Here is a 26,154-nt window from a genome sequence, read left to right as displayed (position 1 = left end):
CCTGCTCGCAGTGTGCACCACCATCATGAACACCCTCTCTCTAGCTATGCCGCTTCCCTCTTTTGACAGGTTCTCTCCTCCCATGATAAGTTTGCGAAAGGGAGGAACGGAACCACTTCATTGACAGTGGAACACCCATAAGTACATCACATTAATATTCGCTTATAATATCTTGTTAGCGGTATTATGTGGCAGGGCATGCTACTACATCAGAATGCATATGTAAAAAAACTATTTATAGTGCATAATAGTGAGATTATAATCTCTCACAATTCTCTGTTTTCCTACCTTTCTTTTACAACAAACCACCTTGCCCTCTCGCCACATTTCATCGAATACCTAGTAAAAATGTGACTTCTGCTGTTTCTCACTGACACCCTTGACTTTTTTTTCATCTCAATCACTAGGAAGGAGACAGAAGCTTACTCATGGGGTCACTCAACTTCCAATGTTTAAAGTCAACGGATTAAAGGGAGTGAATATACCGGGGGATACAGACTAACATTAACCCACCCAGGCATCCCTCATAGTTTTTAAAGGGACTCTTACCGATCTTTTTAATGGCATGCTTCTTCGTTGAATCCTCACCCAGCTACGCAGGGGTATCTGGGCCGGCTCAACCTTGAACACTCAAAGGAGCCTTGATGTGTTTTTCTTAAGGGCAAATCTATAGCTGAAATTGCTTCGAGTGTCCTACAATCACTGATAATGTTTTTATTTATTTTTGGGACATCTAACAAGGGTGTCTTAACATCTGTATTTACATCTTTCAGCCTCTTATACAGCACACATGTGCCGAGACAAATGTGTTAGGGTCTTGGAGTGTCTGATCACCGGTGTAGAAAGATATGTTTTGAACTTCTTAACATCTTTTTGTCTTTATGATTGAGGGAATTCAATTATTATGCATGTCTCCCTTCAAATAGCACGATTTCCCTTTAAGTTCTGTGAAAGCTACTTGCGAAGAGTCATTTTTTAACTCATCTGAGACCACAGATTATTTGACCCACCTCATTAAGGCATTGCGACCTTAGGATCTTAGGTGATGGATGCTCCAGTACTGGTCGGTCTGACACCACTAGACCAAAAGGAGAGAGGAGGAAGGCAGGTGAGTTGGGCATTGTGGCTCGGATGGAATAGAGAGGAGGATGGGACAGTGGTAAAGAGTGGTGTGGGAAACTGTCATGGACGTAGATGTCATTAGTGCAGAAAAAGCGGTGTCACTGGTTTCCATGAGTCTAAGGGACTTACTACAGCCCATTTTTGCTTGTCTTCAGCAGGTATCAGGGAGTCCGTTTCCCTTGCCCACCCAAGGCATCTTTGCTATGCTACTGGGCATTGTAGAGGATAGGGCATGGCAGGTGGACACTGGAGCACAAGGGAGGGGATGAGTGAAAGAGTGCAGCAGGAAGGCATAGTGGCATGAGGAATGTGGCACCGTATGTATTGTGGGGCATGTGAATGAGTAGAACAGTACTGATAGAAGTGGCAAAGACTGAAGTGGGCCAAAATTCGACCCAGTTGCCTTGCAATCGCTTTGCACCCATTACAGTGTTGACAAATGCAGGTTCACACCAACTGCCTCAGAATGACCATAAACCTCTGGTTGGTGTGTCTTTTAAGGAAGCACTTGCTATTCCCGAAATATTGATCAAACATTGTCCATTCATCCTTGCTCTCTACACTCTTTATGTTCCTTGTTAACCCCAAGGACCCTCTTTCTTTCCTTTCATTATCCAGGGCCTTCCTAACACATCCCCCATTACACCCACCGAAGATTACTAAAAGATTCCCATTCTCCTCTGTATCAACAACAGCCCTTAGGCAACAAGCCCTCATCATAAGCGCATACAAATTATTCCCGGGCTCTAAATTAATCGAAAAACTGATTCTCTTTATCTGTCCCCTTTTCCCACGTGTTGAGAACGCGTCTCGGTTTGTAGTCATGTAGGCCCCAATTGACAAACGCCATGGGCTCAGATGATGGGCGCGCGCCACAGTTTGTGTTAGGAGCGCTGGCGTCCAGGGTGACGTGAAGGGATCCTGTGTTAGCTGGCAGCGTCACAGCTCCCTCGCCCTTTCTAACATATTGTTTCACTTTGTCAAGGAGCAGAGGCTCGTGTCTGCAGGCTAATTGGCGAGGAATCGCATTTGTACCAGGGCTCAGGACAGACACCAATTAACACTTGGCAAGCACAAAAACCTGAAGCCCGCTTGACATTCAAAAGAGCCAGCCTTAATTTTTTTCCTCCTAGCTTTTGATGTCTTGAGCGAGATCAAACACCCAGATTGGAGAACAGCCTAATAGAGCTTCTTTGTGGAGTCTTTTCAGTACTATTAAAAGCACATCGACCAGAACGGTAATGGATATGAACGCCTTAATGTGGCACTTTATTACTGACATTTGCTGGAGCTGGTAAGATAAATTAACAAAAATGAAAAGATGAAAGGTAACTCGGTGGGTTGAAGAATTACATGATTTTTCTAATTTAGAGATGAACAGGGCCTTTTGTTTAAGCCTTGCTTGTTTCAGAGAAATCTGCCACCTATGAAACCGCACAGATGACTTGGGATAGCGGGGAAAAATCCACCTGCCGCCATCCTACCACTGGCTGAAGGTTAATAATATAACAAATATCACAAGTGTGGGTGGACATTCAGGGTGTGAGGGATTTTACTTTAAATGTAAAACACATATATTACACTAACAGCAATTGCACCAGTGTTGTTATGGTTAGGTGAGCGGTACAAAAGCATTTTTGCTTTCTTAGCAACTTCGGTGCTGTTCGACAAATTATCTCAAATAAAAAAAAATAGTGCATTCACTTTGGGTCAATCGTGCTCATTTTTGTGCAGCTCCATCAACGATCCTAAGGCCATATACAGCGGGAGCCCAGTGCCTGTGAAAGCTAAAGCAAAGAGCCTGGCCAAAGGATATGCATGGCTAGGGTCAGACAGCTGTAGAGGATGGTGCACGGGACCTTGGCGGAGGCCAGGACCTGCGGCCCACCCCTGCTGCTACAGCTATAAGCACACCACATGAACACATGCCACATCTTTTCAATGAGGTTGAACTCATTAGGAGAGTTGGGAGCATGGCCAGGCCTGGTGCCTCACCCATCCAGCATACAGTCAAAGGTCCGTCAGATGTTGACGAAGAATATCTGCAGAACCTGTGCCCCCCCTCGCTGCACACGGCCAAATGGACTATTACAAAAAGCAGATAAAACCATAACCAACAATGTCCACACTGTCACTGAAGGATATTTCTGGCTCAAGCCGCAATCCTATGCCCCCTACACAAAGGACAAGGAGGTGCTAAGACACATTCAGACCTCATTGTTCATTATTAGTGAGGTGATGCATGAGCCCCTATATAGTGTACAGTGGGTCAATATCTGAACATGCTATCTTCGGAAGGCCTGCCAGTATAAAAACAGCAGAATATTTCACCCCAGACATTCAAATAATAGTTACATTTTACAAAGACTCTGCTCCAGCATCAAGTTTTCAATTTATGTGCACTCTGGCTTCTTCATGATATAACATGAAGAATCAGTCTTAACTATGCTTAGGTACAGATGTCATTTGTACTTGGATTCGGATGGCTTTTTGATGATGAAAGGGCTATGTAATTTATTTGTATGGTGGAGCAATAAATTTAACAACATTGCATGCATATGGCCTTTGAAGATGCAAATAATCCCTTCACATTGTAAATTAGATTTCAGTAGCAGCATTTTCCCTACGCACCTTAGTTTTAGATGGAAAGGGGCACTCTTCTGTCACAATCCGTGCGATTCGCAAAAACCCCAGTCCTGAGACCCCAAAATGACTAGCACTAGTGTGCTAGTATGAAACAAATTTTGCAAGTTCGAAAAGTATTTCCAAATTGCAAAATTGGTATCCCAGTCCATTCTGATTTGCACTTAAAAAGGGGAGTCCCCTCTTAATTGCAATTCAGAGTGATATGAATCCATGGTTTGCGAATGCTAATGTGTCCGTACACTATTTGAATAGTTACTGACTTCTGAACAGAGGTGGTAACAGATGAGCAAAGGGAAAGCTGTCCCCGTTGGATGGCTTCTCCCCGGGATTGTGTTGGGCTACTTCGTAGGGTACAGTGGCTGCTCCTCCCATGTGCTCTCAAACGGGAGTGGGTTTTTTTAAGCAGCAAAGGCTTGTTTAAGGAACAAAAAGGGGTGCTTTACAAAAAAAAGATTTCCGTTCAGGAATGCAAACTAACTGATGATGGTCCGCTGTTCTTCTCAGACCACCATCGCTTTTATTGTAGTGAATCACAGGCTTTGGCAAATAATGGCGTGCATAAGTAATATTCGTTATGTAGGTCATTCTGTGACCTCACGACTGGACATTTTGCAGTGCGACCTTTTAGGACACAGGTCACACATTAAAATTAAAGACTGGTATAAAAAAATTGGTGCACAAAATGAGAGCTCTTTTTGTGAGTGGTCTTTCCCTCTAAATGACCTTCAATTCTTTAAGCGAGGCATTAACGAAGTATCTTTACTAGTTATTGCTTTTATTGTTACTTGAGTGAGAAGTTTGTAAGAATATTAGGGTGGAAACATGTGACCAAAGACAGCAAATCTTCATGAGACACTACTCTCAAAACAGAACAGGGAGTATAGTTATCTATAAAATAAACCTGTATCTAAGCTAGAATCAAAATCTTCAATTTATGACCCTTGAACCAGCCCTGCTGACCCCAAATTAACTCCAAACACAGATATACGTAATAAACACACGCACAGACACATGCACGCACCACAAACACACACATACCTACAGGTAAAAGAATTCCATGCGGTGCATGAGGGAGAGGCAGACCTACCCATTTCAGTGTGGTGCACCGTTAGTTAATATGCCATACTTTGATGCTAAAATACATGGTTTGCTGCACCTTTAACCGGGGATAATTACTTTGCTAATTATAAATGAGCTGTTCCTCATACAGGTTTAATTGGAGTGCACAGTCTGGTGTACAACTTTGTGACCCAATTGAGCTGAAAACCCAGCATTACATTAATCCACATTTGCTTCTTTAATTTGAAAGGTAAAGAGAAATCTGCTGGAGCTAATTGGCAGAGGGACTGGTTGCTCTGATGCATGGAGTGGTGCGCCGGCTTTGTTTACCACAGCTCGCCTTGCCAGGGTTACAATGCTGGTGACAGCTGGGGGGCCGCTCCTTACAATCCGCGCCAGGTAGTTGCGTTATCTAATTGATTATTAATATGGCTACTGCAGGCCCTGTTGCTTGGGATCAGCTTATGTTTTGCTGCAGTTAGCATCTTCTAATTGGAACTTTCATGTGTACACACTTCTGTGCAGGTGCAGGTTTTAACGAGACAGACTTTAGGATTCCCTCTTGGCCAGTGATTCTTAAAATGGAGGAGTGATACCACTGGGAAGACATATTGCCTGGTAGAGCTATGGAGGAAGCACTCTGAAAACTTAAAAAGTTATGGTGGTGACTGAAGGAATTACAATGAAGCAAATTCGAAGAGACCAGGCAGGGCTTAGGAGAGGCCTTGAAGTGGCTGTTCCTGGCTGCTGCCCCAGGCTCAGAGAAGGATCCACAGCAGAAAAGATAATTGCTTCTTTGTGTACATTTTCTTGCCCAACTTTAGAAGGTGTTTTTATTTACGTTGTGTAAAGCAGGCCCCGTTGTCCATAAATGGGAATAAATGCAATGATATTGGCTAATCTCATCTGACTATGCTCATTTTGTAAATACTTGTGTGTCGAATTGGACAGTGCCAAACAGTAACTCTAAATCCTATAGCAGTGGACATGCTGGATGCACACACAGTTTGGAACAACAGAAACTGCCAGAAGGGCCTTTTAATGTTCAATATAGCAGTGTGCAAGCTTTTCTGATGTGTTATCTATTTGGGCTTTTAACCACACCCACCTCACGCCAATCAATATCACTCGTTCATGGGCCTGCCCTTCAAAAATCCTTTGTTATCATTGGTAAATGCTTTCCCTTTGTCCCCCCTTGGGGCAGTTTGGATACCGCCTTGGACATCGACCCGGTTACATGGCTAATTGCACTTTTGCCGATATGTTTGACTGCAAGCTAACTTCTTTTTCCTTTTGTGTGTCTCCTTCACCCTCATGGCATGGCGCTTTGAATCAGCTTGCTTATATGAAACTGTTTCACTTTTTATTTTCAATTTATATGGCAAGAAAACTCCGGTTAGGAGTTTACAATGCTAATAGCTCTAACTCGAGCAAATGCAAGACCCATTGCATTGCAAATGCTTGTTTAAGAGTGATACAATATGATTATTTAAAATCTCAGTGTTATATATTGAACAAAATAGCAATGTATTTATACAGTGTTTATGGCCACAAGTATTCAACTGTATATCTCTAAATAAATGGTGCTATCAGGAGCCCCAATTTATTGGTGTACCCATCTCAGCCAAGCTGGCACCCTTGGGTTTCACTTGGTGGCTTGCAGCATGAACACAGATTTCTACAATGGGCGCACAAACCATCAAGAGGCAACACTGGCTAAAAATACAGCTTGCTTGATGCGAGGTGCTCACCTCTCATTCCCAGCACCTTTAAACACCAAAATAAATATGATATTGTATTGAAAGGTGTTTAGGAATCACAAGCGGTGCACTACCTAGAGCCTCAAAAGCAGCTCACTGACCTCCAGACACTCACATTTTGAATTGGAGATGTGTAATGCTATGTTTTCGAGCTGAATCCTTCATTAGTATCCATGAATGAGAATCCTATGCAAATGCTTGCTAAGGATATTGTATAAAGAAAGTAGGTGGATTGTGGGGTAAGTGCTTTGCGGGGTGCAGTTGTAAAAGACCTGGTTTATTCGAACAGTTAAAGTATAGAATTATAGGCGAAGGAAAAGGGTAAATATTAGTAGGGTAGAGACCAATTAGGGCATGATGTAGTAGACCTGTGAAAGTTGTGTGGATAACAAAACCTAGACACCATGTAGTTAGTGATTCACTTATACACGGGACAAGCATTGCATGGTGTGTCAGGCAGCACCTGGCAGAAGGATGAACTCGGGAAAGAAAACTGTCAGAGTGAATGAGCTCTCAAGACACCTGCAGGAAGTTTTGAAGGACTAGTGGAGAAAAACAAGGCAGCTGGAGAGGAGTGTTGAGCTCAGCACTGAAGTCTGCCAGTATGGCATATGCCTTGCACAGATGAGGAAGTTCCTTGCTGGGAGGAAGATATTGATGGGAGGGTGCATTTCATTTGTATGTGGCATTAGGCACATTTCTGAAGGACATCTGCTTTTATTTAAACTCTGCAGGCTGCAAGAGTTGTACAGAAAGAAGTTGGAAACACATGGCTAAAGGACTTAAGCTTGCTTACCACCTCATAAAACATGAAGGCATACTCTGTAGGACATTTCATTTGTTAGGTTTCTGTAAACTTTTAGCTCTAATTGGCTAAACCTGTTTTTGGAAGTTATAGTGTGGACTTAGTTTTAAGATAATCGTAAATACAAAGAAAAATACTGAAATTAATGTTCCTTGCGGGAGACTCACCATGCTGTCATTCATGAATTCAAGGCAAAAGCTGAGCAGATAGACTACATGGGGAGTTAAAAAACAGGATAAGAGTTCCTTAAGTACAGTCATATGTTAAATGTATTTGTAGTTCAACAGTAATATGTACCTATGGGTATAGAATATTTTTATATGTTGCTTCTTAATTTGCTAAAACGTGATAGGCACCCACGCATAAGTGCAAGCCTAAGAGTTGAGTAAATGTGGAAATATAGCATTTTACAACTCCAGTTATTCTCAGAACATAAAAATATTATGGATAAATACCAAACAGATGGCCAAAAAATAAATGTGAATAAATATAGACAGAAATACCATAAAATTGGGAGCCCTAATCACAATGGTCTGATCATGAGTAACAACTCCAGCAAATCAGAAGTTTAAAGTTCACAATGGAACAACAGAGGTAGGACCTTGCAAGTTGCAGCATACCAGAAACACTGGAAAGTTAATTCTAAACTTTGGATTCATAATAGTAGGAAAACATTACTTCATATGCCTTTGCCCCGCAGAGGTGGTGAGGAAAGAAAACAGGCAGGGGAACAAGATGGAAGGGGTTGATTGCAGGAGTAAGTGACAGAAATACCATCCATTTAATCAAAAATGGTGCTTTCACATAAATGTGGTTAACTAAATCTTATTAATGTACAGACTTCTGTACCTTGTATTTAATTAGTTCTAACTTCAATCTTATTAACTCATCATCGCATATTGGATCCAACATGAAAACATTAATAATCATTATTCTTTATTACACACAAATGTAGATTTTTAAAAACGCTTCCACAATGGCTTGAAGTTCCATTCTCCCGTGGTTACTTTCAGTTGCAATAGGTACTCACTAAGGGCCAGATGTTCCAAAGGATTTTGTCCATTCTGTGTCAATGGGAAAATGTGTTCATAGATAAATGTAGCTGGGTTTTACTGTGGTAGACCGGAGCAATTTGTAGAAAGGCATCATGAAACGTGACAGTGTGTGACTATAGTGTGTCCCTGTGTGCTTTTGTGAGCATGGGTCTGTGGATAACTATTCATTTCTGACATACTAGATGTGGGAGTTGCAAATGCATGGCTACCTTATGGATAGTTTTGAATTCTCTGCATCGCACACGTGTGCGACAAGCAATACCAACTCTTGCTGAATTTACACGCTCCACACTTCCCTCACATTTATTTATCCTTATTTCCTTGAAAAGCATTTAGCATCTAACCCAGATGTGGCATTTGAAGGGGCAAGTGAGGACTAGGCAGGCGCTGCCACTTACTGCAAGGAGTCCCTCTATAGTTGTCTCTTCCTGTACTCTGAAAAAGAGATAAAACTAGTCAGTGTATATATATATATCTCCATAGCCTGCTGTGCCCGCTTAAAAGGCTAACCCCTCTGGTCTTTCCCCTACTCCTAGTCAGACTATGCAGGACATCACAGTCGTGCAGAGAGGCAGCAACAACCAGCGAAGCTAAAACGACTGACTGATCATGAATCCCTCTATTAAAGCTCTGCCAGCTTTGTTGTCATGTATGTAAATGTCGCAATAATGGTAAAATTCACACAAAGGCTTCTGCAAAATTGCCCTCTTGTGGCTTGATTGAAAGATGGCCAAACTTACACTTTCATGAATGTACATTTGGGAACCAGGTAGCAGGTCTGCACTGCCTTATTGAACATGCCATTGGGCTGCAGAGGCTACCAAAAGCTTTAGAATCAAATTACATGCCAGCTATCTGGAAGACTGGAATGTATTTTAGTTCCTAGTTGTGGGAAGGAGATAGAACACATTGAAAGAATCTTGCACTGTTCAAGCTGCTCAGCGGCTGTTCTGCGGCCAGCATCCGCCCCATAATTTATTCCACATACTTGTGTTTTGCTTTTGTTGGTTTTTATTGGCAGGTCCCCATGCAGTGATTCATATCTCTGTGGGAAATGCTATCCTGCACACTGTTTGTGTATACCAGTAGCTCCAAAGAAACTTGGCTTTCTACTGTACCATAATAACAGGGGTCACAAAGAGGGCAGCTGACTATAGAGTTGGCTAACTTAAAAGAGAATCTTGAGTTGTGTGATGTGTAAAAAAGAACATATCCTGGCTGCAGGTGGAAGAAAGTACATTCTGTTGCCTCTGGAACCAGATTACGGAATCTCTGAAAAGGTTTCCAGCAGGTACAACATTACATTGACTCCTAAATTGTCTTTGACAGCACAATAATAATACCGCCTCTCTTTTATTTGTTTAGTCATTCATCTGGTTGAAGTTTGTTTTTTTAATCTTTTTTCATATAACCACTTCATAAATTGCTTTAAATGTTCTCCAGCCATGTGGGGTTGGCAGTAGCTCTTCTGATGACTTGGCATTTGTCCCCATCTTTGCTGATGGTTGCTTAGCTCTCATTTTCTGTTGGGTGGCATGTGGCAATTCTTTGTTAATTAGAACAAATGTGCCAATTACTTTGATGTATCTCCTGGTGTCAGTAAAAGAATTATTAGATGCAACACATCTGTCTCTCAACAGGTGTGAAGTGCCTAGGTTTCTTTTTAGGACTTTTATTTTTAGGCATTGTGCCCCCCCCCCCGGCCATTGTTGTAGCTGGTTTGTATTGCGGAACTAGTGCTTGGGAGCCCCGTTGCTGGGTCAGTTGTGCGTTGTACACATTCTATAACATAACATAGCATAGGTATGGGCGGATGAAACGAGAAGGTGGAAGGCTGAATCCTACTCATCAAGTCCAGATAGTGGACTATTTTTTTCATCACTGCTCTGGTGGTGATTTAGATAGAGCAGGATTCAAGCTACAGTTGATGTCGATCTTTTGGTGGAGCTTGTCCTTAGTTTGAACTGGGGTTGAGAACAAAATATAGAAATGATTCCGAACTCTGGCATTAGCATTAAATATTTGAAGTCACTTTTGACTAATTAATTATGGATAGCGATTTACTGATTACACACAATAAATATGTACATCTAAGAAAACACCACATCCCTTGCTGAAAGCCTCGCACAGATGCAGAGGAGGTGAAAGTTGTGAAATCTTAATGTGTTCTTCCTCCTGAAATGAACTGGTCACGATATAGTGGTACATTAAAGGTTGTTATAGGAAGGCTTTTCCTGCTCAACAGAGGCCACATTTCATTTTCTAGTATGTCCTTGAAGTAGGAAACGAGCTAGATGCTGAAGTCAACTGGATTTTTATATTCAGTTGCCACAAGTATTTCCTAACTTAGTTTAACAGCAAATCATGTCACCAGCAAAAGGTGTTATATCTTTGGTGATAGGATTATGTAGATGTGTGGAACAAAGGTGAGTGGCAGCAAGTTTACGGAAATAAATTGCTTCATTTGGCTGCAAGTGTGGACAAGACAGCATCAAATGAAGCTGGGAAGAGAATGCGATTTGTAGATGAAATCAAGAACAACAAACACTTCTTGATTTGAGGTAGTAAAGCAGGCAGTAACTTTCACTGACTATGCAGGTCAGAACTAAGCATGATCATATGCAGTGGAGACCATGGTGGGAAAGCAATTAACTGTAGAACTGAAGCGTTCTGTAGAAGGAAAGGACCCTATGGTGGACTCGGCTTAACAAACCCATTTCCAGAAGAATATAGGTCTTTTTTATCATTTGAATAAGGACACTGCTTCTCCAGTGGGCGAAAAAAAAACCATTGGATGTTCAGTCATGCCTTGTTTTTCAGAACACGTTATGTGTAGGAATCTGGCCCTGTCCCACTTAATATCAATTTTTAACATGGATTTATAAATGTTGCATTCATTTAAAGTAAATAGTAAGGGCTTGAGTTTAACTTGTTAGGATCTGAGGTCTGGAGCTGAGACCTGAATAGGGAGGGACTTTCCCAAGTCTCCCTCTAAGGATATGTTAACATTTCCTCTTCAACCATCTACTCACTAGTAAACCTTAAAACACCAGGTGGGCAACTGTATGTCCTTGACTCACTGAGGTAAATAAAAACAGAAGCTCTGTGTTTTGGAATTGTCATAAGGAGACCCCGTTGATTATCTGCCAGTTCAGTGGTTGCAGGCTTTCTTTTACCACATATGGTTCATCTTGACATAGTCTTTTTAGGACGAATAGTGGTCTTGGGGCATTTATTTTTTTATATTATAGTTTGTGAGATGCTCGATTTGCTATTGAAGCAACTTCTGAGTGTCATGAAGTAAGTGTGAGTGGGAAGAAAGAAGGTGCAAGGATCACTCAGACCTCTCGGAGGCAGAATTCCAATTCCTGGGTAAGCAAAGGAACCATGCAGAAGAAAGAGATAGATCGGTTTGGTCCTGTGTCAGCAATTATGTTTATCCAGATTAGATAAAGACTTTGGCAGGCATTTTAATAAGGATGCAAGCAGAGAGATCTACCAGAAGAAAAAACACCTTGGTGGAGTTGTACACATTCCAAGGAGTGGGATGGACTCCATGGTTGATGGGGGGCTGGAGATGAGTAAAGAGGGACAGAATGGGTCTCCCATGTGCCTTTCTTTCTGAGAGTGGTCATTCGTCTCAAAGTGATGTTGCCCTTCAGCTGTTTGCCATAAGATGCCTGTACAGAAGCAAACAAAAATAAATGGATCCATCTCATGATCTCAAATTGACCGTAGGCCGTTTTTTGCCGTACATGAGCTCTTTTGGCAATCACAATGGGCCAGATTTTGACAAATCCACCTGTGAAATGTCAGATCGCAGAGTAGCATTTCTACATTTTTATGGAGATGCCGCTTTTAAGCTGCGAAATGGTACAAAAACCATTCCAGGCACCAGAAAACATCTACACACAGTTAGACATCTGCTGCCAGTCAATTTAAATTAGGAATTTTATATCTGACTCCATGAGCCCGGCAATGCAATGTCTCAGCTGCGTGTACCATAGCCGGTGTCACAGGCCTATGTGAACCACAAAACTCAGAAAAATCTACCTGTTAAAAAGTGTATTCATTGCTCCTTTCGTGATGACTGCTTAGAGCAAATACATGTCAATAGCACTTAATAAATTACTTTATTTTTTCTGCATTCCTATGGCTTTGCTAATCAATCCTCTAATTGTCATTGAATGGGCACGTGGATGTCTGGCTGAAAAATATCCACTTCGCTTTATGTTCAATTAGCATAACAATAAAAATAATGGCTCGAAAAAAGTGCCAGTTCCAGATAACACCTTTCAAGCCATTTCCATTCGTGTTATATACTGGCAGGCTCGTACTTTTGAATCCAATTACAATAATTAGCTATTTAGCTGTGCGGTTGGATGCAAAAATGTTCTTTCCAGACACGTAAATTACTTGGTGCAAAATCAATGAATCAGAAACGCTGCTTTCCCGTTAAGCGAGCGATCTCACCTTTCATGTTAAACTGCTTTTTTCTTTTTACCTGATGGTTGCCTTTTTTTTTTACTATGCAGCCTGGTAATACACATTAGTGGGAGGTCAGCCACTCTCAGCGATGAATAATTCAGGCTTTCAAGGCCCGATGACCGTAAGGGCCCGAATTACAGTGACGTGCTTCACTTCTTGGGCACCCCAGTGAGTGCCCAGGAGTGTCCCACACAGTCATAGTTTTAATCGGTTCAGATCAGTGACGGTGGAAGAGGAAGATGCCAGTGACGACGTTAGCACGGCGTTGGTCCATTACGTCTGTTCTGGTGTCTTGCTGGTCGATCTGACACATGACCTGGGAGGGGATAGCCTCAAGCAGGTAAAAGTCAATGTGCATCAAGGCCAACATTTTGAAGGTATCACCTCAATAGTGATCAACCATTTTGGGAATCTGAAAGCAATGTTTGATTTCCTTATTATGGGCTGATGCTATTGACTATGAGGTTTTAGCAATGACATTGTCTTGCGCTATGAGATGGGAGATAGAACAGAGCGGTAGTGATAGCTTTTGCCTTTGTTAGTGTCTTTCGAGACTCTGTCAGTGGGTCATGCTGCACAGGCGCTCATTGCATCTCTCGGGCCTGGCCATGGGAATGCCCCACTTTTTAGAATACCCACTGCACTTCTTCATGCACTAGGTATGACTGGATGACCAGACTAGCAAAGTACATATTTCAAAGTTTTTGTCAGCAGTAAGATCGACTCATAAAAAGATAACATAAGCCAACACATGGCAAATCACCAGGGCTACAGTTATGTTCCTATACAAAAATAAGTATTTAAACTTTTAAACATGTCCTGTTTGTGGCATGTGCTCCATCAAGGCGAGGAATATTTTAATGTAGTTTTCTTTGACCCATAGAGGTTTAACAGTAGTGTAGGTGATGCCAGAACTGTATGCACAAGCAGACAGACTAGGGTTTCCCTTTAAAAGACTCAGTAAAAATCAGTAAATGGTTGAAAGTAACCCTGAAAAGGCAGATCAGCTGGAGCACATGTGGTCTGAGATGGGATGGAGAACGGAGACAGCATTGAAAAAGATGTTTTGATATAAAAAGGTGTATTTCTTTCAATAATTCCAACTTCTGAATAACACAATTGCCTATTTATGGGTCAGCTTTTTTTTTAACAAAACCTCTAAAGAATCTTACTTCATCGGTGTGGACAGAATATAAAAATACAGATATTTAGCAGTAGAACTATTGAAACCTTTCATAGCGTTGTTAGCTACAGAGCAGGTATATGTTGGCCCATGACTGTGCTAAAGAGCTACATGTGTCATGCCACAGTGTGCGTCCACACATCTGCCTCTTCATTTCACTATGGTAGGACGTCTGATCCTTTCTTGGCACTTTCCCTGTTACTTCACCTTGGTGCAGCTTTAAGGGCACTATCACTCATTCATGGGCTTGCCTTTCAAAACTCCTTTGTTATCATTGGTAAACGCTTTATGTTTGTCCCTCCTTGGGCAAGTTTTGTTACCGCCTTGGCCATCAACCCTGTTAGATGGATAATTGCACATTTGCCAATATGTTTGACTGCAAGTGAACTTTTTTTTCTCTTGTGTCTCTCCTTCACGCTCATGCTCAGGGAGCCCATGGTGCTTTGAATCGGCTTGCTTATGTCAACTGTTTTATGTTTCATTTTCAATTTATGTGGCAAGAAAAGTTCAGTGAGGAATTTACAATGCTGGTAGCTCTAACTCGAGCAAATGCGAGACCGATTGCATTGGAAATGCTTGTTTGGTTGTGGCTAAGGAACTGAGGCATTCATTTTTATGTGACTCACTAAGTCTGAAGTTCACTCATCTGCGATATTCAAGCTGTGCCACAATTTCCTACGCTCATCCAAGGGTATTTCCTATAAAGCACCTGCTTTCAAATTCAGGCTTGTGCTCTCTGCGTCCTTCTTCTAAGGTAGGGTGAAGCGGACCTTGTTGACTCATCCACCCTTCCATGCTAAATAGCTTTTCCATCTGTTTTTTTTCAGCGAGCGATTTTCAGGATATGTAACTGAAATGTTGTTCTTTTTTTCTCTTGAACTCTTTCAATTAGATCAGTTGTTTTTCAATTTCTTTCTACGTTTGCCACTTTCCTCAATTATAAATTGCTTCTGTTCTTGCTTTCTAATGTATTCTTTAGTGAAATAGTCTTAGATGTATGTTGTTCTTTGGAGCCCTGAAGCCCTTTTGCAGAAAGATGGGTCGGAGAGAGCAATGGAAATCTGTGAAACTATAAATGGAATGAAGTACCCAAATACGTTCATTTTTGAGTGACAAAAATTGTACTCTTGGCCAAAATTGTATTCCTATAACAAAATATTTAATACTTGGAACTGCATCTCTTAGTGAAGACATCATCTTTCTTCTCTTGCCATCAAAACCTTTTCACTACCATGGCTGCTGTTATTATTAATATTATTACTACTTGAGAATGGTGGTATTGCATTCACCTATGGGTCACATGCCATGGCCATGGCTTGCAACGGCACTGCAAAGAGAGCGTCCAGTTGCTTCAGCAGACACAATGCGGTTATGTCGTATGAATGTCGATTCAACAAAATTGCTGGGGCACTGTACGTGAGATTTCATTTCGATTGATGCTTCCATGATGTGGCAGTGTAGACCACTTGTCCCATCTGTACCGTCTGAAGAGCATCTTATATGTTGCTAAACGGGTAGAGGGAGGGTAAGGAGTGGCAGCTCAAGAAAGCAAACGTGTATAATAAAGCCTTCTTTACTTTATGGTTCCTCCTATTGCCATAATGGTCCATGAGATCAGGGGTTGCAATGGCAGTGCCAAGGCCATTAATTAGGCAAAATCTGTGATAACAGTGGATATCCCAAAAGGCACCCAGGTTTATACTCTGTCAGGACACTTTCAGCCTTTCTTTGTAAGGGTTCCACTTGGACTTGATAGGAATTTCAGATGTCAGACTGCAGTTGAAATCACAGTGCCAAGAAATACTTTTTTTGGTAGTGATCTTAAAGTTATTATTGCGCATTCTTGTTTCGTTCCTAGAGGAGTAAAGGTGAAGACTTGTTGGCACTGTCCAAACAAGGGCCCCCTCTCACAACCTTGCCCATGAAAGACTGGCGGGTGAGTGGTACAAACTCCTGCCTTAATGTTTGTGCTTTTTGTTGTGTTTTCTGCTTTGCTTTCTGTGATCCCGTTCTGGGCTTGACTACAGACAGTCCAGTGACAGGAGAGTCCATATTCAATCATGGCACATGTCCCTTCCTGTACCAAGGCCAGCTTGGCTGACAAAGTCTGGAAAACTATGAGATTATGGATTTTGTCAGTTTAATTGTGATATTTTAGTTTTGGGTCCGGATCAGATAGCATTCGTGTCTTAAAAGACAAACTAGTGAAAATACGTTTTCATACATTATTTTCCTTAAGCAATGAAGAAAAATTAATGCAAATTCATAGCTTCCAAGAAGGTCTCAAGTGGGTCACACCAAATGCTAGGAGGCAGAAAAATAAATGCTAAGCAAGCTATGGTAGTTGATAGTTTGCCTTGTGAATGAACCCCTTCCACTACACTCAGATCCCCTTTTTTGTTCTCTGGTCATTTGTGCCTTGGGAAACGTACTTGCTCCACGCTTTGATAGTAGTAAATTTGTGGGTGTCTCCAAATAGGCAATCTACTTGCAAGGCCTTTGTGAAAACCTGTCATTGTAGCAATTGATAGCTGTGCACCTATTTTTGCAGGTCGGACCAGCCAAGAAGGTCTGCAAACTTATCAATAGATTTAGTGATACATTTGCAATTTTAGAAACACCGCCATTCTTGCCAAATTTCTGCCTGTCCTTTGCAAGGATACAATTATATGAAATTTACCCTCACAACTGGATCTATTTGTATAATTAGGTTAAACTTAGTTGTGCAAATCTGATTACAAATAAGACTCCTTGTGTGGTGCTCAACCTTCTGTAGTGTAATTTCTCAGCGGTGGATTTTCCATATTTCAATTTTCATCAGAATATTTTCCCTAATTTTGAGGAACTTCATATGACTCAGTGGAAAAGGAGAATAATCTGCCTCTACATTATAAATTCTGTGCACAAAATCCAGTGCTGGCATCTGGACTCCCTGGACTTCTGCTGCCAAAACCAGCATCATTCCCTTTTGAGATTGACACGAGAGCAATGTAGCAATAGAACAACAGTAACAAACAATTGTATTGAAGACAGAGCCTTAAAAGGCAAAGTTCTAGTTCAGCTGGGACGGTATTTTGCTGCTTGTCATTCTCTTAGCCTAAACTTGTTTTTATTGCTATTTCCTTACCTGACACATAAGGGCCAATTCATAAAAGCATTTATGAGTAAAAGAAGTAGCATTCCAGGAGTATTTTTTAAATTAGTCTTACATGCCTTTGTGAATTGTCCCCAAAATGTCCAACTCCCCATTAGTAATAAAGCAAAGGTACACACTTTCCTGTTAGTACTAAGACCCATATTTATACTTTTTTGCACCGCACTTGTGCCATTTTTTGACGTAGAAGCGGTGCAAACGTACATAACATAATTGTATTTTGAACGTTTGCGCCGCTTTTTTGTCAAAAAACGACACAGATGCGGTGCAAAAAAGTATAAATATGGGCCTAAATCTATATAGAAATGACCTGAAGATTCACAGTTTACTTCTATTTAAGAAGTTTGAGGCCGACTCACATGCAAGTGATGTAAGAGTTCGTAAAAGAGTACTTAATAGAAGAATACTACTTTACGTACTCCGAAATACTGCTGTTGGTAGGCCCATAGTGTATTGGTTTAACTTTCAGCCAAATGTGTTTCCTTGTTTTATTTATAGACAATGCTCAATGGCTCATACAGAAGTCTGTGCAAGCCTAGCACTGCAGCTTCTCATGCATGTTCCTTGTAAAGTTGTGTTTCTTTACACACAGGTTGAATGGCTGAAAAATGAAGAGGTCATTGATCCCATGGAGGACCGAAATTTTTACATCACCATTGACCACAACCTCATCATCAAGCAGGCTCGCCTTTCGGATACGGCCAACTACACCTGCGTGGCTAAGAACATTGTCACGAAGAGAAGGAGTACGACCGCCGCAGTCATTGTCTATGGTAAGTCCATTCACTTATTGAACTTGTGCTCTGGGAATCAAAACCCTTCCACGCACAAACGCAATACCCAGAAAAGCTTTAGCTCTCGTAGTGAGCTGTGACAAGTTTATGAATGGCCCCCTCCCTTCTCCACAATGGCATCATCTGCTTACTAATGCACAGTGGCCATTATATGGAAATCAAAGGAAGGATTGTTCAATATAAAATGGACACTGTGAATTGAGGTATCAGTAACCAGTCTTCTATTTTGGAATTGTTATTATATAAATGCTAACATATATATATATGGGAACGTTTGCTGGATGGATATTAAACTGGGCCTTACTGTTGAAAATGATGAAAAATATTATGTCCCGTGCTTGCAGCCAAAGTACAATAGTATGTCAAGGAAAAGGAAAGTAAGAATATAAACAATTTAGCAGGGCAGAATTAATCAGAATTACTTATGTTCATTTTGCTCCTTGCCTAGGTTTGGTGTGCTGGTTCTCCCAGTTTAGAACCATGCTATAAGCCTTCTTCTGGCTGTGACCATAAAGTGCTGTGTTGGATTTGGACTAATTGACCTAAAGCTCATCTCGGATTTCTGACTGCCTTTCTATACTAGGCTAATTCTCTTAAAACAGATATAAACTTTCCACTTTTCCCAGAATCTTTCCCTAATTTCAGTGCACTGCTTGAAGTTTTCCCACATGGCTAAAGTAGCATAGAATCTTGCAGAAATTAAAAAAGGTGCCTACTTTAATACAGCCAAGTGTATTAGCAGATGTTCTATGTCATAGTCTCCTTGAAGCCACTTTTTTCAAAATGGCTTCTGAAAGTTGCATCATCCGAGAAGCAGAGAAATGTGTTACTGTAAGTAAAAGTATGTGGACCAATGTTACTGAAAGGAAGTAATATAAACATTCCCTTGGGGACAGAAACATAGACTTCTTAAGGAGCATGCCATGACTGCACAATGCAGAATGCTGTTGGGTGGGCTTTAAAAGCCTTTCTAATTTTACGAGAACATCCGAGAATCTCTGAAGAGCAGGCATGCCTCAAAAAAAATTGTGATCGCATAGACGTGTATCCCTGTGGCCACTTCAGTAACTTTACCACATCGGTGATCCTATGTATCAATTTTTACCATAAGATCTTAAAGAAGCAGAATTCATTTTTATATGCAGTAACTTAATTTCATGTCTTCAAGTCATTTATTTTTCTACTCTATAATAATATAACTGGTAGTAAACTAGGAATAGGCACTCATCATAAAAGCACCCTGTCTTAAGACTGGCTATTCCTGAATCTTTTTTAGGTTTGATGTGTAATGGTGATTGTTCCTTTCATGGTGAACTATTGTATTCTATGCACACTGTAAGGGATTTTGGTTCAGCTTCCTCCACCTATTGGCTTTTTTGCCTCGAGGACAATCAGCCTTTGGCTTCAGACATTGTCAGTCACTTCTTGGATCAGACCATATGTGTGCGTTAGTCTGACTTGCTTTCTCTTTGATTTTGGAAGTATCCTTCTGCTTCCTTTAGAATGCATGAGTGACAGTTTTACATGTGAAAGTACATTCTGTAATCACATACATAACTTTTTATCTCATCCATGCGATGTATACACAAAGCATTGTGTATTAGGTTGCGAATAGCAGCGGACAAGCACTGCTTTTCCGAAGTGTTGTCATGTATCTGGGCTAGTAACCACGTCTACCGCACGCCCATCACTATCACTCGTTCATGGGCTTGCCTTTCAAAAATCCTTTGTTTTTTGTTGGTAAATGCTTTACATTTGTCCCTCCTTGGGGCAGTTTTGTTATCGCCTTGGCCATCGCCCCTGTTACATGGATAATAGCACTTTTGCCGATAACTTTGACTGTGAGCGAACTTCCTTCTCCTTTTGTGTCTTCGCGCTCATGCTCATGGCGGCGGTGGCGCTTTGAATCGGCTCACTTATGTCGACATGTTTTACTTTCTATTTTCAGTTTGTGTGGCAAGAAAACTCCAGTTAGGAATTTACAACACTAATAGCTTCAACTCAGGTGAACACGAGACCCATTGCATTGCAAATGCTTGTTTTGACTGTTTTGCACTGCAGCCGGCATTTTATATCACCACTTGATATATTCTTACCTTCCTTTCACTTGTATGACCATCTCACCCACTGGCTTTGCCAGTGTTCTCTAAAAGAGTTGCCTCACATAGTACAATATTCTCCTGTCTCGAAGGTCAGGAATTCCAGCTCAGTGCTTCTCCGTAGGTGACAAGGCTCTCAGAGGTCAAACTTTATAAATTAGTGGGGATGTGCTGTCCCTTAGAGGAGATGAAAATGTTTGTGAGCAGCTTCCTCTGCAGTGCTCGGTAACTTTACAAATAAAACAAATCAGATAATTTCTTGATTTTCTTGGACGTGAGGGAATCCCTGTAGCCAACCTAAGTTTTCTCTTTCCCTTTTACATTACTATTTTTTCAGTCGTGCATGCAATTGAAGCAATCTGTTCTTCTTTCGAATTTTTTTAGACTTGTGTGCGTCTTTTTCTGCTTGCCACCTTTCCACCAAAGTAGTTGAATTGACATTTTTTTCACTATTTTCAACTAAAATGCTAAAACCCCAAAACATCTAAAGCACATTCCTTGTTGTTTTCTGGATTGTTTAATGTTTTTCGAAGACATAATTATGTACTTTAATTTGCCTGTGCGTCATATGGTTCAAGAATCCATTGCATGGAACTATTTAGCATACGACTGATTCTGAAATACCTGAGCGAAATTACTCATAAGTGACTTGCTGCCAGAAGAATATTCTCCAAAAATATCTGAAAGACGTCCCTGTTCTTGCACTTCATGTCTGTTTGAGCGGTTGTAAGCCGCATAAGTTATAATAATAAATGTATTTGTGGCATGTAGGGTATTGAGAAATGTGCCAATGTTCCAACCTGTGGTAAACCTGCGAACACACCAGTGCATAGACAGCTGCCAACCTCGCAGATGGCTAACGTCCCTAGTCGAACTGCAAGTGCCGTGACATTTTTGCTCTCTAAGCAGGTTGCTTTCGGAATTGTAATTTGGTCTTCTGACATTCTCCTGTTAAGATTCCTTAGAAAGGAGATTTGCTTTCAGCTTTGTTCCTAAATACTTTTTGGATGTAGCAAAGTGTTGCTTTGGTCGTTTTAAAATATACTTTTGTTTTATTTCCCTCATCCAAACTTCTCATTCTAGTAAATGGAGGATGGTCAACCTGGACGGAGTGGTCTGTGTGTAACAACCGGTGTGGTAAAGGTTACCAGAAGCGTACCAGGACCTGCACCAACCCTGCTCCTCTCAATGGTGGAGCCCTCTGTGAGGGCCAGAGTGTCCAGAAAATAACCTGCACTACAATGTGCCCAGGTAAAGGAAAGGGGCAGGGAAGTACACCCGGTAAAGGGATGCATGGACATTCATAGACAACAACAAGTGAATTGGTGTAACAACACACAGAATGACAGATGGGCACACAGACACATAGAAATGGGCTTGCACCCCCTGACCCTTGCTTGTATGTATGGTCATGCAGACATATAGAGACACATGGGAGGAAGCGTAGATGTCAAGACACACACCATGTACCGAAGTATACAGAATGATGCATAGGCATACAAACAAGCAAACATGAGCATGGGCATAATGGCCGTTGTATAAATGACTATGTGACACACAGAGGTAGATGGGAAGATGTGTGGATGTAAAGACACACATGATGTATGGATGTACACAGAATGATATATAGGCATTCGAACAGAAATGTTCATGGACCTCCAGAGCCTTGGAAGAATGCATGGATATAGAGGCAGAGATATACGAGACAATGTATGGATGTGAAGACACATAAAATGGTGTACAGGTGTGCTCAGAATGATACTTGTACATACCGCTACTCAGACATAACAAACTGTGGACCAAATTTACAAGAAACTGGCGCAGCACGTTGGTAAGCCAAAAATAGTAGTGCCGCGCTAAGGAATACGGCATACCCCTTCATTTCCCCGTGCACCAGCCCTAAGTCAAGCAGCCTGTGCCACCATAGTGCAAGGGTGTCTGCGTTGAGGGATTGATTGTTTATGTGCAGGAAGGTGTCCCTGGGATGGCATTTTGCTTCTTCTATAAAACGAGGGGGAATAAAAGTATTCCTCCTCGTTGTGCCATGTTAATGCCACCCCTGGGGTGGAGTTAGTTTTTGGCCCTGCCTCAGGTTTACAAAATCTCATAAATCTGGGGCAGCATCAAAAACAATGGGTGTTGCAGTGCAACGCCCACTGCAACACCCATTGCACCCCACTCTGATGCAGAAAACTGCTTCATAAAGGCCCATATTTACAAGGAGGAGTAAAGCCACAAAAAGTGGCTTACACCTCCTTGTAAACATGGGGTTAGTGCCACCGGTGCATCACAAAAAGTGACGCTCTGGAAGCGCTGGGGCCTTGTAAATATGTCCCCTTGTATGAATGCATGGACATACATTTCCATACAGACACATGGGATGATGTTTGGAGGTAAAAACACACATAATGATATACAAATAGACACACTGAGACATGAGACTGAAACTGCTCTAAGGAGTCTTATGATTATCCGCTGACATCCAGACAAATAGAATGTCCACCACCATATAAACTCTGAGATTAATTGATTCACCAACACAGGATTATGTATGACTGTAGGAACATACTGAATGGTACCTGGATATTAGAGACACTTAGAGCCTGATTTAGAGGTGGGTGATAATGGATCATCCGACTTCTGGAGGAAGCGTTTCTGGAGGATAATCCTGTGACCTATCTAGGACGTTCTAAATAATGAGCATTATCCTGTGATTTCGGAAGGAAGTGCTAAATTTGGAGAATAGTCCTATGATTTCTGGAGAGAGTTCTAAATTTGGAGGGTAGTCCTCTTATTTCTGGAGGAAGTGCTAAATCTGTATAACAGTCCACAAATACACTTTCCTCTACTAAATTGAGAGGAAAATCCACCTGAGGAAATTCTCAAACCATGTAGTGTTGATGGTAAGTGGATGTTTTGTTATTATCCAATTCTATATCAGGCTCTTAGAATGTTATGAAACTTAAAATGCTGTTTAAACCTACAAATGTAGACAAGTGGATGTATAGTCACAAATACATCTACTGATGTAGATCTATTCAGAAACATGCAGAGATATGTATACATGTATACTAGTGGCAATCAGCACAGCACATAATGGATCCTTGGAAGTAAACCTACAGGAGAATATCATGAAATATAGACACAGAAAGATACACTGAATAAAGTAGTGAGTGACTTTTTTATATAATTACCTGTTATTTTTGCTTCTGTTTTTTATCTTTACTTTCATGATTCTTTGGATCCCCTTTCATTTTTCTAAGCCTGGTTGGGAGAGGGGAGGGTTAGGCACCACAGACCAACATGATGGCAAAGCTCTCTGAGACCTTAAAAGTGGGTCACTGAAAAGGCACAGAGTAGGATCCTGGAAAAGTAACATCACTGCTCTTCATGCTGCCCCACCCCCGCTGCCAGCATTCTCTATCTCTGTAACTGCTTCTTTTCCTTCTGTTACTTGCTTTTTTACATGTGATTGTACCTGCTTGATTTTTGACATCTGCTTTCAGCCTCAAGCACCCCGTGGTCCCATCTGGGTATGTTATTTTCGGATATAATTGTTGTAATCTCTCACCCACACAATTGTAAACATCCTGCATCTTCACAACATTCTCATTGCCCTCCGTCAGCCTGAAGCCTTTGTTGAACCACATCCCACACATCCATTACTCTTCCATTTCAAATGATGCTCTAAGTGTAGTGAAAAATAAGCACTGTCTTGCTTGTCAATGGCTTTCCTCCTCTACTGCAGAACCAGAGTCCTATCTGCTCTCCGTGTGGTGCAAAAGGCATCTCTCCAGCATGCAGATTCACCCTTAGGGAAGACTAGATTCCAGGGCTTCAGGTGGGAGGAAGCCATTTTCAGTCCTGGAGAAAATAGACCCTGACACTCACATCTGGCCAAGCCCACTCTACTCTCCTGTTGCCCCTTTGTCATTTTGTTGAATTCACATGCAACATGTCAGGTCTCCGGCTGAGATTCCCTGTAGTGTTTCACAAGCAGTCATGGCTCGCGTGACACTGAAGGAGCGGGGTGGCGCGCGGGGGTGGGATGTGGGGTTAACAGGGAGGAGGGGCAATTAAATTAAAAATAAAAAACACGTAGCTGTGCCGCCGCCGCCTTCAGAACCGCACTGCTCCTCTCCTCTTTTCTGCCTGCAGGCACAGGCTCCCAGACTGCCCTGCGCCAATCCTGATGCTGCTCAGAGCAGTGTCAGGATTGGCTGGGAGCGCTCCCAGCAACTGTGTTGCTGGGCTGGAGAGAGCCCTGTCCGCATGTGTGTTTGGCCGGCCCGAGATGGCAGGCCAAACATACATGCGCAGTGAGGGGGAGTTCTGTACACTCCCCCTCAGTGCACGTCACCCCATGCCCTACCCCTTTTCCCCAAAAACGATAATAAACAAAGTTTATCACCGTTTTTGGGGATAAGGTTTGCAGCTGCTGCTGCTGGTGGGGGGCGACGGTCCTCTGCGCTTATGGAGAAGCCGCCCCATGTTCACAAGTACAAAACTTGGCATGATTGTTTATATGCAGAAAGGTGTCCCTTCCTGCACATACATGATCAGTAATGGTGATTTGCTAGTCCTATGTGTGCTGCACAATGCAGCATACATAGTAGTAGCAAATTGTCATTAATTAATGATTGCTTATGTGCAGGAAGCAACACCTTCCTGCACATAAACAATCATTATTGGTGTTTGCTCTTCCTATGTGTGCTGTATAGTGCAGCACACATAGGAAAAGCAAAAATGTGGAGAAATAAAAGTATTTCTCCTTGTTGTGCCATGCTAATGCCACCCCTGGGGTGGAGTTAGTTTTTGACACTGCCTCAGGTTTACAAATCCTCATAAATCTGGGGCAGTGTCAATATGAAAGGAGTGTTGCAGTGGAACACTCACAGCAACACCCATTGCACACTCCTTTCACACAAAGGGATGCGTGTAAAGGGGTTGTATTTACAAAGAGGCATTAAGCCACAAAAAGTGGCTAAACGCTGCTTTGTAAATATGGGACAGCCACCGAAACATCAGTAAAAGTGATGTTCTGGTGATGCAATACCCTTGTAAATTAGGGCCTGAGAATTATTAAAGGGTCACTTAGCCACTAACGACTCCAGGCCTGATTTAGAGATGGAAAATCCTCTGCTTTCGAGACGCAGTGCTACATTTGGAGGAGAATCTGCTTTCTGGGGAATTTCCATAAAATGGAGAGTTATCCTATGGATTTGGAGCATTTTCTAATTTACCCCAAATTGAAATCATAATTTTACACTCAGTTTAGATCATGACCCACTTTTGTTGTCAAATAAAGGAGGAGCTGAGCAGTTCCCATTCAGTAACTTGTATTGACTTACAAAGGGAAACGGGCAACAGTTTTATTGCCCATTGACTTGTACTTCATTCTGCAATGAATGCTGTTGAGCGTGCCCCATGCCAACCAAAATAGAAGTGGATTCCATTTTTTGGGGTAACCAAAGGCCAGCAATGACATAATCACAGGCTGCCCAAAAGCAAGATGGGGATAGACAAAATGGAGACGTCAAATTAACACTCGAGACAATAAGGAGAAGGCAAACCTTTCAATTCACATGGTACCCCTTTGTGTCACACACAGTGCTTTAAAGGGGCCAGTACTCTCCGGTACTGAGTACTGGCACTTTTTTATTTTGAGAGAGACAGTACCGGCACATCTCAAGAAAAACGTAATACTTTCAATTGGAGAGTACCAGCACTTCTCAGAAACAAGCAGGTACTCTGGCACAGATTACCTGCACTTTAATTTTTCCATTTCAAGCACTGGTCACACAAGATTGCCTCCTTTCGCACTGTCACTCAGTGAAGAGCCAATATGGCACAGAGGCAGTGAAGAGAGCTGGGAACCCCTGTGCTGAGGTTCCTGTTGGCTTTTGAGGCTGTAAGCAGCCAATGTTTACTAATAAGTGAGAAAACACCCCAACACATTCGCAGCAGCCTCTGCTAGTCTTCTTCCTAT

General features: G+C 41.8%; 1 protein-coding gene across 4 annotated transcripts in view; it reads left to right on the top strand.

Annotated features, from left to right (window-relative positions):
• The window catches only part of UNC5C (unc-5 netrin receptor C), a 394,404-nt gene that overhangs the window by 253,843 nt on the left and 114,407 nt on the right, over positions 1-26,154 (top strand). For all 4 annotated transcript variants that reach the window (XM_069238193.1, XM_069238177.1, XM_069238185.1 and 1 more), the window contains exons 5-6: positions 17,865-18,045; positions 21,249-21,416. In XM_069238193.1, coding sequence (XP_069094294.1) covers positions 17,865-18,045; positions 21,249-21,416 — 349 coding nt within the window. The remainder of the gene's footprint in view (positions 1-17,864; positions 18,046-21,248; positions 21,417-26,154) is intronic.

This window comes from Pleurodeles waltl, chromosome 1_2 (genome assembly GCF_031143425.1).
Source record: "Pleurodeles waltl isolate 20211129_DDA chromosome 1_2, aPleWal1.hap1.20221129, whole genome shotgun sequence".
In the NCBI taxonomy this organism is placed as follows: domain Eukaryota; kingdom Metazoa; phylum Chordata; class Amphibia; order Caudata; family Salamandridae; genus Pleurodeles; species Pleurodeles waltl.
Note: the sequence above shows the minus strand (reverse complement) of the source record. Positions and strands in the feature narration are given on the sequence as shown.